The sequence below is a fragment of the Panthera pardus genome, unplaced genomic scaffold (assembly GCF_024362965.1).
Source record: "Panthera pardus isolate Hobbes unplaced genomic scaffold, ASM2436296v1 HiC_scaffold_16, whole genome shotgun sequence".
Taxonomy (NCBI): Eukaryota; Metazoa; Chordata; class Mammalia; order Carnivora; family Felidae; genus Panthera; species Panthera pardus.
This window is the reverse complement of record NW_026526721.1, coordinates 14,291,584-14,310,899: the sequence shown is the minus strand read 5'-3', so window position 1 is coordinate 14,310,899 and position 19,316 is coordinate 14,291,584. Positions and strand designations below refer to the sequence as shown.

The window sequence follows — 19,316 nt, the reverse complement described above, 5'->3', positions numbered from 1 at the left end:
TTCTGGAGAATGTTCTAGTGCACTCAAAAGGAAAGTGTATTCTGCTTCCTTAGAATGAAAAGTTCTGAATATATGTTGAGTCCATCTGGTCCACCGTGTCATTCAAAGCCATTGCTTCCTTGTTGATTTTCTGCTTAGATGATCTGTCCTTTGTTGTAATGGGGTGCTAAAGTCCCCTACTATTATTCTATTATTATCAGTAAGTTTCTCTATGTTTGTAATTAATTGTATCATGTATTTGGGTGCTTTCAAGTTGGGAGCATAAATATTTACAACTGTTAGATCTTCTTTGTCACAGACAATGAGTCTGGAGTTCTTTCTTGTCCAGCAAGAGAGCAGATGCAGAAATGAAAATGAGGAAGGCTAATGTCTGGGAGAAGACAAGGATCCCAAACAGGGATTTTGTCTTCATGTTCATTGATCTCTCAAGATCTTCTACACATGGTGAATGTGAAGAAAACAATCAGATAGTAATCATTAACTTGTGTGTGTAAGAAGCAAAGGTCTGGGGTGGGGGGGAGGCAAGTGGAGTTTGAAGTTGTGATCAAAGTATACAAGTGTCAGATGGAAAGTAGCCTCTTGCAGATAATATACCAGCTACTCTTGACTCCATCATAATACCTCACTAACTAACTCTGGGAAATTTTGCCCTGTGGCAGCGGCTTCCCACCCTAAGCTTTTTTCTACTTAATGATTAACTTTGGGTGCTGTTGCCCTGTGGTGGTGGCTTTCTGCCCAAAGCTTTTTTCAACCCATTTATGTACGTATAAGGAATTCTTGAACCAATTTCCCCAAACTTCTTGATGGATAGATCCTTTAATTATGATGTAATGCCTTTCTTCATCTCTTGTTACAGTCTTTGTTTTAAAATATAATTTGTCTGATATAAGTATGGCTACTCCAGCTTTCTTTTTATGTCCTAGGTCTAAAATGAGTCTCTTGTAGGCCACATATAGATGGATATTGTTTTGGGTTTTTTTTTTCAAACATTCCAATACCCTGTGTTTTTGACTGGAGCATTCACAGTTGACTATTGAAAAATATGAATTTAGTGCTATTGTGTTACCTGTAGAGTTCGTGTTTCTGATGATGTTCTCTGATCCTTTCTAGTCTTTGTTGCTTTTGGTGTTTTGTTTTGTTTTCCTCCACTTATAGAGTCCCCCTTAAAATTTCCCATAGGGCTGGTTTAGTGGTAACAAGCACCTTTAGTTTTTGTTTGTCTGGGAAACTCTTTGTCTCTCCTTCTATTTTGAATGACAGCCTTGTTGTAGAGAGTATTCTTGGCTGCATATTTTTATCCACTCAACACATTGAATATATTGTGGAACTCCATTCTGGCCTTTCAAGTTTCTGTGGACAGATCTGCTGCAAACCTGATCTGTCTTCTCTTGTAGGTTAAGGACTTTGCTTCATTTGCTGCTTTCAGGATTCTTTCCTTGTTTGTGTATTTTGGGAATTTGACTTTTTTTTAATGTTTATTTATTTTTGAGAGAGATAGAGACAGAGAGAGAGAGAGACAGCACATGAGTGGGGGAGGGGCAGACAAAGAGGGAGCCACAGAATCCAAAGCAGTTCCAGGCTCTGGGCTATCAGCACAGAGCCCGGCATGGGGCTCGAACCCACAAGCTGTGAGATCATGACCTGAGCTGAAGTCAGACGCTGAACCCACTAAGCCACCCAGAAGCCCCAGTATTTTGTGAATTTGACTATGATATGCCTTGGTGATGGCCAGCTTGGGTTGAATTTGATGAGAGTGCTCTGTGTTTCTTGGATTTTGATGTCTGTGTCCTTCCTCAGATTAGGAAAGTTTTCAGCTATAATTTTGTCACATAAACATTCTGCTCTTTTTCTCTTGCTTCATCTTCTGGGACTCCTATGCTATGGATGTTACTACATTTTGGGGTGCCTGGGTGGCTCAGCTGGTTAAGTGGCCAACTTCAGCTCAGGTCATGATATTGTGGTTCATGAGTTTGAACCCCACATCAGGTTCTGTGCTGACACGTTGGAGCCTGGAGCCTGCTTCAGATTCTGTGTCCCTCTCTCTGCCCCTCCCCCACTCATACTCTGTCTCTCTGTCTCTCTGTCTCTCTCAAAAATAAACATTTTTTTAAAAAAAGAATGTTATTACATTTTAATAAATTGCTGATTTCCATAAGTCTGCTTTAGTGAGCCCTGACCTTTGTTTCCCTCTTCTTTTCAGCTTCATTATTTCCCATAATTCTATATTCTATATTGCTAATCTGTTCCTTTGCCTTGTCCATCCTTGTTTTTATCACCTCTATTTGTGTTTGCATCTTGGTTATAGCATTGTTAACTTCAGCCTGACTAGATTTTTGTTCTTTTTTCTCTGCAGAAAGAGATTCTTTTGTGTCTTCTACACTTTTTTTTCAAGCCCAGATAATATCCTTATAATCATTCTTTTAAATTCTAGTTAAGACATCTTACTTATATCTTCATTGATTAAATGCCTCGCTGCCAATTCTTCCTGTTCTGTAGTTTGAGGTGAATTCCTCTGTCTTGTCATTTTGGATGAAGAAACACAATAATAATGATAATAATAATAATAAAATGAAATAAAAATTTTAAAATTTTAAAAAAATCAAATAAAGGAAGCTTGATCCTATGCATATTTTGGTCTGATTTTTAAGAGAAGCTTGATAGAAAAAAGAGAAAAGAGACAAAAAGAAAAAAATAAAAATTAAAAAACAAAAAGGCAAAAAAAAATAGTAAAATAAAATAAAACAATTTGCTATTTCTCCATCCAATAAACAAAAGAAAAGAAAAACAACAGCAACAGCATAAAAACAGAAGCAACAACAACAAAATGAATAAACATAAATAACCAAATGAAATTAAATCCAGTTTCCCCTAGAGCTGAAATTTTGTAGGACTCTATGGCCAGTGGACTAAGCAGGTGGAAGGGATTTGTGCTGGTCTTCTGGGGGAGGGGCCTGCTGCTCTGATTCTCAGGCCAACTTCCCCTACTGGAGATGTGCCTGGAGGGCACAGCACAGTAATGGCTCCATTCTCCACTTGGTGGCAGTGTTTAGTTTACTGGGGTCTATCAGTGTTGATGGGCTAATGTTAAAATGGTTTCATCTGGTCTTCAAAGCAGGGAGTTTGTGCCTTCACAGATGCACAGTCCCCCTTCCTTTATCCCCCACTTCCATCAGCTCCCCACCTTCCCCCTGTGTCCAAGCTGTCTGCCCACCAGGTGGTACCTCTCTCCAGAAGTTTCTTAAGTGCAGCGGTGTTTCAAAACCCACACTTCAGCGACCCCTGAGGTTCGGATCCACAACATCTTCTGGGGGACCGTCTCACCGTGCTGTGGCTGGTGTCAGCTTGTCCCAGGAAACAGTCATGCCACTGCATAGCCACAGCAGCTTAGAGTTTATGATAAATCACTGCACACACCGGCGCCAGGATTTGCTGCCCTCAGCTACTCTTTCTTTCTATACTGGTGAATGTGAGTCTACGGCCATACCACCCTGAATGCGCCAGATCCTGTCTATACTGGTGAACGTGGCAGCTTAATGAAGTCCAGTGGGTCTTTTGCCCACAGAGGCAACTGCATCACCTCTACCAAATGCACTCCAAGCAGGGTACCTGCTTCTCCCCAATCCACCCAGGGTATCCTCAGACCACACTGCCCACTCCCTGGGCTCTGCCCTGCTTTCTCTCCAGAGCACCACCAGGGGCTGACCTCTGAAACTTCAGACTCTGTGCTCTGCTGTTTATAAAAATCTAGTGGTATTAAAACCTGTTCCTTTTTTCTCTGTCAATGGTTTTAGGGAACAGTTTTCTTGTATAGTCTCCTATGTACGTCTCCCAGCTGCTTTCGGACGGAATGCTTTCTTGTGCAAACTTGATGAACTGCTCTCCCTCTCCCTCTGTCTTTCTCCTCTTGGTAAGAACGGCACTGTCCCCTCTCCAGCACTATGGCTCTTCTCCTCCAGTTCACCTCTCCACACTAGGTACCTGCCTGCCCAGTTTTATCCCTCAAATTATGCAGGCTATTCTGTTAATCCTTAGATCAATTTCCTAGGTGTTCAAAATGGTCTGATGTTGATCTAGCTGTGTTTGAGTGAGGAGACAAACCCAGGGTCTCCTTACTACTGTGTCATCTTAACTCCCCTCTCCTCTCATCTTAATATATGGTATTTTTGAATGTATATATTTGCATAGTTTTTTTTTTAATGCTTCCTCTGGGTATTACTGTATGCACATGCAACTTATAACAGTATACTGGTATATCAATATTTATGGGCACAAGTGAAGTGTTGGGCATTTCCTTTGATTAGATTCCCTCATCATGTCTACTTTTAATATTATTGCCTTCTTCTAGTGTTATAATTTTTATTGCCATCACCAAATATGATTTCTAAAAGTCATGAGGAAGAGATCAGTCTATTGGATATACTCATATTTCTGTTTTTTCCATTGTACCTGCTTGATGGTTCAAGATCCCCTCCTTTAGCATTTCCTTTTTGTTTGAAGAACTTTTTGAAGTCAATCTTTAAATGTAGGTTTATTAATGACAAATTATTTCTTTTCTCCTGAGGATGTTTTTATTTCCCCTTCATTTTTTTAAAATGTTTACTTATTTATTTTCAGAGAGAGAGAGAAAGAGAGTACAAGCAGGGCAGGGGCAGAGAGAGGAGAGAATCCCGGGTGGACTCTGTGTTGGCAGCCCAGAACCAGCTGAGCCAAAATCAAGAGTGGGATGCTTCAGTTCATGGGTTTCAGCCCCACGTCAGGCTCCATGCTGACAGCTCGGAGTCTGGATCCTGCTTCAGATTCTGCGTCTCCCTCTCTCTGCCCCTCCCCCTCCTTCTCTCTCAAAAAGAAAAAAATAAACATTAAAAAAAGAGTGGGACGCTTAACCAACTGAGCCACCCAGGGACCCTACCCTTCATTCTTGAAAATAGTTTTGCAAGATGTAAAATACATTGATGACAGTTCTTTTTTTTTCAGCATTTGAAAAATACTATGCTGTTTTTTATTACTCCATCGTTTCAGATGACAAATCAACTGTTATTCAAATTGCTGTTATTTAGATAATGCGTTGTGTGTCTGGTGATTTTCAAGATTTTTTTCTTTGTCTTTACTTTTCAAAATTGTAATTTTGATGCATTTTGGTATTAATTTATTTTGCTTGATCTAAAAATTCTCATTGACAGGTCCTAATTGGAAACAGAGAACATTAATATAAAATTATTAATTATAAATATAAGCTATTAAAATAGTATATTTTAATGATAAAGAAACCTTACTCAAGGCTTTTAGGCAATCAAATAATTTACATAGAATAAATAATTAGGCTATTAGTCAGAATTTTCAAAAGCTGCATTCAAAAAGAGAAGAGAATAATCTAAAGACTAATAAAAACAAGCATTAACTAAAGACTTTATATCTAAGGAAGCTGTTATTCATATAACAATGTATTAGAACAACAGTTTTCAGCATAGAAGAAATTAGGAAATTCTTCACCCACAAGCCTATACTGAGTAGCAAAACATTGAAGACATATAGATATATGTCTGTGTGTGTGTGTATACATGTCTGTGTGTATACATATATACATATATGTGACTATGTGCGTGTGCAGTGATATGTATTGAGTGTAATATACAGCCAAGTCAAAACAAAGACTAGATTTGAGGATTATAATATATTAATTAATAATATATAATTTATATATTAATTATACATAATTATATTAATAATGTATAAATATGTTATATAAATGTGTTGTGATGACAACGTAGTAATAATCCAACTAAAAGACAAGGGAGTAGCAGAAGAGGTAAAGAGGAAAATAAATTAAGCTGATGTTGTATAGACAACAGGGCAAGTTACGAATATGAATATAACTAGTATATATATATGTCAGATATATATGAATATATATGTGTCAGATAATAAAAGGTTGAATAAGCAAAAAGGAAACTAAACACATTAAAATTGTTACGGATACAAAGAGACCCAAATAAACACTAGAAAAACCACAGCCATCCAAATACCATTTTTATAATTTATTAAAGTATACTGAATTATGAAACATATCCGTCATATCAACACATATGAATTGGCTTCATTTATCTATTAAAGAAAACATTTTAACTTTGGCTCATGAAACAAAACACGCATATATGTGCTGTACATATACATCTAAAACAAAATGTTCAGGAATACAAAAATAAAGACATATACGAAGGTATCTGGGCAAAATGTCACAAGAAAATATAACAATCCTGATATCAACCAAATAGAATTCAGGCCAAAAAGCATGAACTGCGACAAAGAGGGGAGCTTTCTCATGCAAATACGAAACCAATCACAGGAAATATCTTACACTTCTCAAGATGCATATGAAGCTACAGATATATGATGCCAAGACATAGATAGTAACATATTAGTAATAGGTGACTTTAAAGCAGCACGTTCAGAACAAGACAAATAAAGTGGAAAAAATAAGTAAAAAAAAGCGAAGGCTTAATGTTATCAAGAAGGTAGCTTTTATGGTTACATATTAACCTTTATATACTAGTAACAGACATGAATCATCTTCTCAAGCTCCCACAAAACATCCACAAAAATTTATTGTGTATTTACAGAAAGCATTAATAAGTTTTGTAAAGTAGAAATACTAGGAAAAAATACTCTCTGATGTCAGACAATAAAACTAATAATTGTTAACAAAACCAAAGAACAGAAAGCCCTTTAAAAATAAAATCAAGCTGTAAAAAAAAAAAAAAAAAAAAATATCCATTTACTTGGAAAATATAAAGCCTTCTGTCAAAAAATTCTTGGGTGAGAGAGGTCATACAAGTGAAATTACAGATTTTAAAATAATTAAAATGATGAAAATGGTCCATAACAGGGCCTATGAGAAATATTTAAAGCAGTGTTTTAAAAAGATTATAGCATGAAGACTTTCATCAGTAAAAATGAAACAAAATAAATTCATATTTCATACTATGCTTTAAAACACTTATAAAGGAAACTTTAAAAAGCAAAAAAGCACAAAGGTAGAAATAATAAATAGAAACGTAGACATTAATGAGGTAGGGAATCACAAAAAAAGGTGATTTTATAATGAGCCAAAATGCTGTTATTTGAGAGAATTAACAGACCTTGCTAATTTGATGAAGAAAAAAAAGAGAGACAGAAACCATATAAAAAATAAATAGCATGAAGGAACATTAAAACAGAAGAAATTTTAAACATCATATGAGGCAGGCTCTATGTATATAATAAATTTGAAAACCTAGATGAAATAGATCATCTCTTAGGAAAATACAGATTACTAAAATGGATGCCATTAGATTTAGAAATCAAAAGCAGACCAATTTCTTTAGAATAAAGAAAATCATTAACAAAATACTTCACAAAATAGCCAAGACACAGACGATTTCTCAGAAGTCTACCAAATTCAAGGATGAGATGATCCTATTATCTAAGTTGTTAAAGAACACTGAAAATGAAGGACAACTTGTTAATTCCTATTATAAAGGATGACTAATATTGAGTCTGTGGTACACAGACTCTCTTCATGCCCCCTTGATTCCTGCCTCCTGATGAAAATGCCCTGGGATGACCTCCTCCCTGTGAGTGTGAGGGAGACTTGTGACTTGCTTTGTAACCAAGAAAATATGGCAAATTTAATAGTTATGTGTAAGTGATTATGTTACATGAGATTATGGCATTCATCCATAATGCTGGAGTCTTTCTTCTTCCTTGCTGGCTTTGAGAAAACAAGCAACCATGTTGGAAATTTACTTGGCAAGGAACCACGGGCAGCCTTTTCCAGCTGAAGGTGACTGCCAGCGGAGGGTTTGCAAGGGACCCTGGCCAACAGCCAGCAAGAAAATGAGCCTTTCATTCCTACAACTCCAATGAACTGAGATCTGCCAGCAATAACATGAGTCTGGAAATGAATCCATCCCAGCTAAGCCTCAGATGTGACCACAGTCCTATCCAACATCTGGAATTGGAATCTCATGAGACCCTGAAGCTTCTCAGCCTACATGTGAAACAGAGATTTTATCTAAATATTATGGCCCACCATGCATTCCAAATAGTTTTACAATTTATTACCAGCTTGGGATGTAATAGATCGTTAAACTATTCCTTAGGTTATGTCTCTCATACCTTTAAAATGGATACCTTTAGGGATGCCTGGGTGGCTCAGTCAGTTAAACCTCCACCATGACTCCGGTCATGATCTCACAGTTCACAAGTTCACAAAATAAATAAACATTAAAAAATAATAAAATAAAATAAAATAAAATGGATGACTTTAAAAAATGTGTGCCTATTTAAAAAAAATTTTTAATGTTTATTTTTGAGAGAGAGAGAGAGTGCAAGCAGGGGAGGGGCAGAGAGAGAGGGAGACACAGAATCGGAAGCAGGCTCTAGCTCTGAGCTATCGGCGAGCCTGATGCGGGGCCCGCACTTAAACTGTGAGATCATGACCTGAGCCAAAGTTGGAGGCTTAACCGAGAGAACCACCCAGGCATCCCTTGAAATAGTACCTTTGAGATGGAAGATTAAAAGTAGAGAAGCATACAGCAACAATGTTCATTTGATATATGGAACACGAATATAAAAGTTTGGGGAAATTAATTTTTTCTTTATTATGTACTATATGCCAGGCAATGCTTAACCTAATGTGTAAGTAGTACTTGATTTACTGTTACCTGTTACCCAGCATAAGAGATAGCATTCCCTCAGTAGCAGAGGAGGAGGAAACTGAACTTTACAAAAACTTTTCTCAGACGACTGACCTAAAGATAATAAAAAATACCTCCCAAAGAAAGCAGTTGTTAGCTTTCTTGAAAACGGAAAACAAAACAAAACAAAAATTGTAAGTAATACTGGGCATTAAATGACCAACATCAAAACCAGGACTGCCTTTTGGATTGAACAAGTTTATTAGGTCAACACAGAAACGAACTCCAGCATGGACATCATCAAGGCAGGCGCTGTGACACCATCATCCTGATGAAGGCGGAACTGTGGGGTCACAGGTGAATTTCACCATCTTCCACTCCACCAGGTAAATCCAGGGAATCCGTAGGTTAGGCTGTAGGCAGCAACAGACCTACTAGACTTTCATCCTGCAGGATATCGTCACCCAAGGGAAAGGCTCAGAACGTGTGGGGCTCAGAATTGGTGAATCCCACGTCCAGGTGTAGAGGGTGAGAGTCCCCCACGGTGCCCTCGTTACTAGTAGCCGCAGCCAGAGCCACAGCCATGGAGAGAGTGGGAGCGATATCCATAGCCACAGCCATAGCAGGAGCCGTAGCCACAGCCCAGTCTGCGGAAGCCACAGCCATACCAGGAGCCATAGCCACAGCCCAGGCCTCCATGGCCGCAGCCTCCATAGCCACAGCCTCCATAGCCACAGCCTCCGTAGCCACAGCCTCCATAGCCACAGCCTCCATAGCCGCAGCCTCCATAGCCACAGCCTCCATAGCCGCAGCCTCCATAAGAGTTTCCGTAGTAGCTTCCACACATGGTGTTGGCTGTTGAGGTTGTGCTTGGCTAGAGAAGGAGAGAAGTGTCACTTCGGTGTGGACGCTTCCCCTGCAGAGGGCCTTTTATATGCCCTCAGTGTGAGTGGGACCCACCACACAAGTCAGGCCACTGGATAATTTGCAAGACCTCTCTGAGTAATTTGTTCACTCCTGGTTTTAGGGTATGGCTTCAGGGGTAATGAAGACATTTGCTGTTGTTGTGCCACAACCTGAATCATTTGTGAATCATTAATAAGAATCAATTGTCTCATCTTCAAAACCTTACTTACACAAGACCTTCAAATTAGCAATTTGTAACCAGCCTTTATGATAAGAAACAACATTTGTAGTAGACATTCTGGGCTCCAAACAACCAATTTTTTTACCATTTTTTGGCTGACATCCAACAGGCCATAATAATCTACCTTCATTTGAGATTCTCCATCTCTTCTGTTCCAAACTCGTTTTTTTTTTTTTTTTTTCTCTTTAGGGATTTTCCATATTTTCACATGAGAGATGGTTTACTAGGAAAAGCCAAAAGGTATCACTCAATTTCATGAGACCATCGACAAAAAGCCAACAGTTTGAAATTCTGGACCACCAGTCCCGGGAAGACCGGGCTTTTCTTTTTCACTTACATTAATATTTCCTTTTAGGATTCTATTTTTAAAACATCATTTTTTTTCACAGTTTCAAATTTACGTCCGCATCTATAGCCAGAAAACAGAAATGAGATTTTATTTAATTTATAAAATTGCATTTTCATGAAAGAGTTTCCTTTAAAATCCAACACATTTGTAACGTTTGTGTTTTGACTCAAAGGTGAATATCGGCATTTCTTTCTTTAAAATAACAATACTGGCAGAGATATCTTTCACGGTGCTAATAGCGTTTCAACAACAAGCAATGAAGTCTTGGTAAAATATCTTGGATTATGAGAAACGTTAATAGGTTTCTAATGCCCAGTGCTTTTTAATGCAATGAGGGTCTGAGCTTACTGCAATAATTAAGAGAAATAACCCTCTGAACTTGTGTTCTTAGTAAGATTAATTCATAAGAGTCAGTAGAGCATAATAGATAAGAATGAAACTTCTGAAATCAGCTCTCTGGGTTCAAATCTTACCTCTATCACTTATAGCTTTGTGACTTTAACAGTAGGCTCTGCTTGTATGTGGGATGGTAACAGTAACACCTACCCCACAAGACAATTTTGAAGAGTCAAATTAGCTAGTGTGTGTCAAGCACTTACAACACTGTCTGGCACGTAGTAGGTACTAGAATATCCTTTGCTCTTATTATCATTTATTTTATCCCCAAACTGTTTTCCTGGCTATAAGCTTTAGTGGAGAGCGGATGAGTTGAACAAGAGCGGTCAGACATACTTAAGTCCTCATGTAGGGGTCTTGGGTCATTGCAAAGGAAAGAGAAACCCCTACATTAAGGCTCTGCATCTAAAAGGAGCACCTGGGTGGTTCAGCCGGTTAAGCGTCCGACTTCAGCTCCAGTAATGATCTCATGGTCCATCGGTTTGAGCCCCACATCAGGCTTTGTGCTGACACCTCAGAGCCTGGACCCTGGTTTGGATTCTGTGTCTCCCTCTCTCTCTGCCCCTTCTCTACTCAAGCTCTGTATCTCTCTCTCACTATCTCTCTCAAAAGTAGGTAAACATTGAAAAAAATTTTAATAAAATAAAATAAAATAAAATAAAATAAAATAAAAGTAGAGAAAGGCACACTGATTTTCCTGAGAAGGAGCAAGTCCCATGAGTGACCCAAGAAACACAACACCAGCAGGTAGAGAATACATTTGGTGCCTACCGGATGGATTTGAGTGCAGGCTCATTATTTTCCCTCGCACAGCGCAAAACTTTTCTGGCTGTAAAGCCACAAAGATGTAGCACTGGATGGCAGGTAATGGATCGACCAGAGGAGTTTTTTGGTTAATGGCAATGGAAACTGGCAACCTACATTATGCAGACACAGATGTCAGCGCAGGACAGATGAAGGCATTCCCTTTCAATCAAAAGCATACCTCCTCACAATAAAGTCAGCCTCAAGAGGGGCAGGAGAGGTGAAGGCTTTAATTCAAGTGAGCTTTCATTCTGAAGACTAGAATGTCGTTGAATTTTGTTGTTGGCCTGGAAGGGACAAGAAGAAATGTTTTGCCGTCAGGTGGAAATGGCAATCCAAGATAGAATTTGGTAAAATATGAAAATAAAACATAGGTGTACACTTGTAAAGATTGATCTTATAAAAATGTCACCCGGGTTATGCATTTCAAATAAAATGAATTGTTTTAGCTGAAAAGACGTATTGGGCAATATTATATATCTCATACTTTAAATAAAATTTACCCCTTAGCACTTGTGTTTTTCCAAAGCTAAACTGAGTAGCTTTTTCATCTGCAATGGGCAGATGAACTTGAGGTTATTATTGATAAGCCTGAAACGATTGGAATCAATTGAAGTCTGCACGGTTTTTGTGATTTCATAGAACTCCATTATGGAATTTAAATTTGAGCCCTCAGTGAGAGAGGGCTTTAAAACCAAGTCAGATATCTTTCATTCAATGCACATGATCTGACCGAAAACCTTGACACAACAGCAGAGCAATTTGGGTTCTGAAGGCTTCACGCTGCCTAACAAAATGAGAGTTTTGCAGTTGGTGTTGTTCGTAGTTAATGCAAAATAATTTGCAATACGTGCAACTTTGCCTGTGACTTGCCTCGCCTCCTACGGAGGAAATATAAAACACCTCATGGAAATAGTGATACTCGAACTCAGGGAAGTATCTTTCTCTTCTACGCCATCCTCCCTGACACCCTGACCTACGACAGCAACTGCTATGGGGGCTATGGCCGTGGCTACGGCTGTGGCTGTCACGGGTACGGTGGCTACGGATATGGCTGCTGCAGCCCATCCTGCTATGGTAGATATTGGTCATATGGATTGTACTGGAAAATTCTAGAACCCCTGGACTCACAAGACGTGTCCTCCTGCGAAACATGGATTCCGCTTCTGGTCGTATTCATCCCATGCTATCTCTTCAAAGTAGCAAAATCCTCAATCCAGGCTATGGTGAAAGAAAGGTGTCGTCTTTCTCTGGCTCCATCATGCAAGCTCATGCAGAGTATCTTTTAAAATGCAACAAAAGTTTTCTTCTTGATCTCTAAGTACGTCTTTCAGTAAATTGAATCTTTTTTGCAAAGATGCTGTCACATTTATTTATTTTCACTGTCATTATTGCCCATGGATGATTACAAGATAAAAATGTGTGTGTGGTTACTATCCCAGGTTGACACTACTTTCCTCCATCTGTTTTTTTTTTCTTTTTTTTTTTTTTTGGCCCTTTAAATATTTTCCATTCTATTTAAAGCTGAGCCTCCATGTGACACGGTTGATTGCTTCCCCCTCAATAAATTTGGCTTCTCTTTAATTTGCAGGCAAAATAGTCCAAAACACACCTGAAGTCTGGTAGCTGCACGAGGCTGGCCGGCTGCCCTGGTTTCCCCAGGACACAGAGGAACACACCCACGCGTTAAGTGGTGCTTCTGTGAGTTTTCCAGGCGTCTGCTTTCTAGTGGCTTCATCACAAGAAAGCTTCTCAGGTGCCTGATGTCATTTGTATAGAACTCATGCCCAGCCTGAAAGTGGACCTAGGGAGTGTTGGACCAGCCCTGAGAACCTGGCTGTCTTTAGTAAATTTCTTTACGTGAGATCATTTCGATTACGAAGTCCATTTCATATACCCACCCGGTCTCTCATTCGTTCAATACTCTGTGTTTAAAGGATGCCAGGCATGCCGCTGTGTTGGAAAGAGAGCATTTTGTAGATGGTCATTTGAGATTGTTTCTGTTGTCATGTTACTGAATTTTATATGGATGTACCATCGATTACACATTGATATCTATGTAATATTAAAATATGGAAGTGGAATATTCTAGTGTTTTTAAATTTTTTCCAAATGAAGAATTGAAGTGTGTTTTCACCCTATGTATATAAAAATAAAGCTTCTCAACATTAATTTGTAAAAACAAACTGCTGAAATTAAGAAGGATATAGATTAGCCAAATTTCAAGAATAAAGTATATAACTAAGTAATAGGATCCAGATTGATTTAAAAAATGATTTGGTGAACATAACAAATATTACCTTTTTTCCAATAATTAAAATAAACTGAATTTAGAGCCAAAACTTCAAATCTATGTATTACAAAATCTTAAAAATTTTTTTAACATGTTAAGGCAAAGCCTATAAAAATGTGAGTTCTTACTGTTATAAATAATTTTGTGTGTTTCTTCAAGATTATTTATTTATTTTGAGAGAGGGAAGGCACATGTGCAAGCAGGAGAGGGGCAGAGAGAGAAGGAGAGGGAGAATCCCAAGCAGGCTCATGCTCTCAGTGTAAAGCTGGACACGGGTCTCAAACTCACAAACCACGAAATCATGACCTGAGCTGAAATCAAGGGTTGACTGCTTAACCTTATGAACCACCCAGGTGCCCCAATTTTGTATGTTTTAATATTCAATGATTATTTAATAGTAATTAATGCGTGTAACAAATTGAAAATAAATTCTTATCTTCAAATGTTGGATGCAGCCTCCAAATATTTACTGGTATAGTTTTCTTTTTTTTAAGTTTGAAGAACACTGGGGTGTCTGGGTGGCTCAGTCTGTTAAGTGTCTGACTTCAGTTCAGGTCATGACCTCACGGTACGTGGGTTCAAGCCCTGTGCCAGGCTTCGTGCTGACAGCTCAGAGCCTGGGGCCTGTTTTGGATTCTGTGTCTACCACTTTCTCTCTGCTCCTCCCTGACTCGTGCTCTGTCTCTCTGTTTCAAAAATAAATAAATGTTAATTTTTTTCTAAGTTTGAAGATCACTGCTCTAGACCAGGGCTTATCAGACTGTGGTCTGTTGCCACTTGTGGGACCCAGAGACCCTTTCAAGGGGTTCGTAAGCCCCCAAAGTATTTTCATAATATATGTATTTACCTATTCCACTCTAATAACCCCATGAATATGCCCTAGAGTTTTCCAGATATATGCTTTGCATGACTCACTGCCACAATAGACTGAATGACGAAGCAGATATGAGAAACCCATGGCCCATGTTTCTTCTGCCACTATTTCAAGAAAATCTTCCCGGAAAAATCCAAGAACAACTTTAAAGCCAATGTGAGTATATGGGAATGCAAAAGGTGAAATGAGGGAGGAGAACCAGCACATAGGTTTGGATTGCTGAATAAATGCTTCATTGCATAGTATAATGGTGTAGTCCTATAGAAAGTTACGGTTAACAAATAAGCTGAACTCTCAAGAGGAAAAAATGCAGCTTTGTATTTTAATGGAAATATAGTCAGTTCGTCAGTAAGTAGTGGAAAATATTATTTGGTGTGAGGAATTGTTTGCCTGAAGGAAACGAATTATAGAATTTAAAAGATATTTTACTTCAGCTAACCATAGTTTTATCACTTCCTCTCTCAGATAGTCTCTAAATTCCTTGACTGTATATGTAGATAAGCAATAGAAATTATTATTGTAAGAAAACAAAAACAAAGCAAAAAAAACAAGGAAAATTGAGTCCAGGCGCTTGAATATCAACAACATTTCAAGGAACCTAAGTACAGACTTTAATAACAAAACGTGAGTGAGAAGATCTCTAAAATATAAAAAGAATCTAAAGACCTGTGACATGATTATTGTATTCCAAAAGAAATAGTTAATATTTTCTATAAGGACATCTTCTGGCTTATTGAAACAAGTGTTTCGTGAAGTTTTATTATTCCAACTTTGCCTGAAGTATGAGGCCATGCTGCCTCATACGCCACAGAAGGTGTATAAAATGCCACACGCAGATGGTGACATTCGAACTGAGGAAAATAATTCCCTGCTCCTCAGTGGAAACTTCTATTCCTGACACCATGCACTGTAACAACCACCATGATGGCAGCCTGGTCTATGGCTCTGACTCGGCCATAGGATGGATGTGGGCATGGTGGCTGCTGCCCATTTGGCTGTGGCAGACAGTGACCCCATGAATTCTACTGAGGAATATCTAAGCAGCTCAGCCTACAGTACTCCTTCACCTGTGATTTCCTGACTCAGCTTCCATGGTTTTTCCCAAGAGTAATTCTATTCTCTATACAGTTGTGACAAGCTCATCCATGATAATCTGAAAAACACAAAGTTCAGATCTGATGTCCTTCTCAGTTGATGAAGATGGCCAGGACCGTGTCGAAAATTATAGATAAGTCCTACCTTTGAGACTGTGTTACCAAGGTAACTTTGGTACTGTGTTTTCTGGTTTTGATCAATATATTTCATAATGGAAAAGTTTAAGTTAACTTTTGGATGAACTTGTTTTTTTCATTTTTGGTATTATTTCACTTAGATCGATTTGCAGGTCTCTGGGGAACTGTCTTTGGACGTCGCCTTTGTTGTTATTCTGAGATGATCATTTTCAAAAAGGTAAGGATATGGCCATCATTCCTTTATAACAACATCAATATAAAAACTTTGCTTTCATATACACCGATAAGCAGCACTACTATTCATATATAAACAAGTTAAATGTCACTTCACATAATAATAGCACCATTTTCTATTAACCTGAGCTACAGGTGTCTGTCTTTGGCTGTTTTTTTTATAACCCCACAGTTTGGTTGTATCATTAAGATTTGTGGCTTTGGGTACCTATAAGTGGTTCATTCTGCCTTTCATACTCCTCCCTCTTCTTCTGAGCTCAACAGCAAAAGAGTACAATACATAGCTACAAACTGGTAGGTCACTTTCATTTTAGAGATCTATCAGAAAAAGCCACCTGGCTCCCTTCTTAATAAACAGGGTTTTAACAAGCTGGATCATCACCTTCCATTTGCATTCGGGGTATTAAGCTTCTTATTCCAACTTCTAATTGGAAGAAAACAAAACGTCTTAATTTTTTTTAGAGTTTATTTATTTTGAGAGAGACAGAGACAGCATGAGTGGGGGAGGGGCAGAGAGCGAGGGAAAGAGAGAGAATCCCAAGAAGGCTGCTCACTGCTGGAGGTCAGCCTCAGTCCCACAAACCATGAGATCATGACCTGAACCAAAACCAAAAGTCGGACACTTAACCTACTGAGCCACCCAAGGGCCCCTCTTTTCTTAATTATTCTAGCTTTCTTCCTCAAGCAAATGAGCCAAAGAAATCTCCATAAGACACCAATGAGGAGTAATGTTTCTGAACATCCAGACAGTATTCTCAGCTATCAACACACGTGGCTGAAAGCACTCTAGACATTTCAAAAACATTTCAACCTACATTTCAGGAAGTATGTATACTTTATATTATATCACATTATATTTTAAGAAGTCCTCTTCCTTTGTCTCAGCAACTGAAACAACTCAAGGAATTCGCCTCCGAATTTTTCTCTGGGATAGTAGATGTTTCTCAAAGGCTCTATATAACTGACACACACTCAAGTAATAAATAATGAAGAAGATATTACTTCACATAATATCACTGCTAAAGGATTGGAGCCTGGCAGTGAGAAGAGTTGCTGGAACATAGTGGTGCCTAATAAATATTTTTAATAAAGAAATTAACGACAGTGAATAGTGTTGAAAAATGTCTCCCTGGAATTTTATATTCTACTTGAGCAAAAAATGGGAATGTAAGGATATAAGCTATCTCTGGGGTCTTAATGTACTAATAATGTTATTTCTCCCAGAAAGTATTGATTGTGCCTTTATGTGCTCCCTGTGCATCACTCAGAATGGAACATAGTTTTATCTTAAGAGGGACATTCTCAGTCCCTCACCCAACTCTATTATGACTGAGGGACTGAGGACAATGAGAATGACAGATCACTCTTAATACTTAAATTTGTTTAATGTTTACTTATTTTTGAAAAAGAGACAGACAGAATGCGAGCAGGGGAGGGGCAGAGAGAGAGGGAGACACAGAATCCGAAGCAGGCTCCAGGTTCCGAGCTGTCAGCACAGAGCCCAACGTGGAACTTGAACTCATGAACCACGATATCATGACCTGAGCCGAAGTCGGATGCTTAACCAACTGAGCCACCCAGGCGCCCAGATCACTCTCGATACTTAGATAAAGTCAAAAGTACCTTTTAAAAATAGAATAAGATAACTTTTATTAACTCAGTCATGTTTATGCTGCTTTTCAGGAGAGATTCCACTTGAAGATCATTGCATATAGCTCGGTTTCAGTCAACATCACTGTGTCTTCCTTTTTTCAAACCAATTTCTTTTGCTTCCTTCATCTAGTTTCTGGCCAATGTCAGTAAGAAGCACTTCAAATGCTACATTTAAATGTTCATCTTAAAGTCTAACCTGGCTCAAAGCCTCTCCTAAGAGAGAACCTAGCTGTTTCATGAGTGAGAAATGTTCTCTGTCTGCATCATATACACCTGTCCAGTTGCCTTCAGAACAGAATTCAAAACTCACACAAGTAATGATGTGTTCCCGATGCTGATACGCAGCTGCTTTGTGAGGATACTTCACTCCAGATACCCTCCTTCCCCCGCTGGGCAACTGTAAGATCAATGGAACCAACGGATTCAGAAGGTGAATGGTAGAGAAGTCTCCAAATCTCTACTCGGACTGACAAGAGGGGACCACTGCATTGAAACGAATGTGACACACTATGACAGAGAAAAGCAAAAACTCCTTCTGTTCTGCCCATTCTCTGTAGAAAGATCAACTTTCTTTTTCTTTTTCAACAGTTTGTGGTATAATTGATATGCAAAATAACCTTCACAGATTTAAAGTATATGTTGTAATGGGTTTCAGTGTATTATTACACAGTCACAATCAAGATAATAAATATATCTATCACCTCCAAAAGTTTCCTTCTCTCTTTTGGGTTTTTTTTTTGTTATCGAAGTAAAAACACTTAACATAAGATCTACACTCTTGTCAAAATTTTAAGTGCACAATATGAACTATAGTCACAAAGCTGTACAGCAGGTCTCTCGAACTTATTTATGTTGCATAATTGAAACTTAATACACTTTGAACAGCAACTTCCTGTTTCCCTCTCCCCACAAACCTTGTGTACCACCATGTATACTCCATTTCAATGGGTGTGACTATCTTATGAGATGCCTCACCTAAGAATCATGCACTACTCCCTTCTGTGACTGACTTACTTCACTTACCAGAATGTCCTCCAGGTTCATCTACGTTGTCACAAATGACAGAATTAAAAAAAAAAAAAAACACATACTTTTTAAAAATTGAATAATACTCTGTTATATGTATTACCATATTTTTTAAACCAATAACATTCTAAGTATTACCACATTTTTTGATCCATTCATCCATCGATAGACATTTAGGTTGTTCCCATATCTTGGTTATTGTGAGTAATGCTGCGATGAACATGTAAATACAGATATCTCTTTGAGATCCTGATTCCAATTATTTTGGATATATACCTGGATATATGCCCAGAAATGGAACTGCTGGATCATATGGTAGTTCTGTTTTTCAGTTTTTGAAGAATTGCCATACTTTTTTTTTTTTTTCCCATAGTGGCTGCACCATTCATTCCCACCAAGAGTTTACAAAGATTCCAATTGTTCCACATCCTTTTAGTACATGATATGAAAAACAACTATGTGAGTCTAGCTTTCACCTTTTTTTTTTAACATTTCATTTTATAACAAAATTGTAAAATTTCCCAGAAATAATAAAAAGTAACATAATTACATATAAAAATACAGGTTCCTTTACAGTTGGACTTGGATAAACATTGTGTCAGTCTATTCATTAAGAAGCATTGAAGGAATATT

The 19,316-nt window shown here is 38.2% G+C and overlaps 1 protein-coding gene across 1 annotated transcript; it reads right to left on the bottom strand.

Annotated features, from left to right (window-relative positions):
• Positions 1–8,913: 8,913 nt before the first annotated feature.
• Positions 8,914–9,793, bottom strand: LOC109260488 (keratin-associated protein 6-3-like). The gene is made up of 2 exons (XM_053904150.1): positions 9,653–9,793; positions 8,914–9,549 (listed from the first exon to the last, which is right to left on the bottom strand). The coding sequence occupies exons 1-2, from the start codon at positions 9,791–9,793 to the stop codon at positions 9,232–9,234; spliced, it is 459 nt and encodes a 152-aa protein (XP_053760125.1). The 3' UTR covers positions 8,914–9,231.
• Between the last annotated feature and the right edge of the window lie 9,523 nt (positions 9,794–19,316).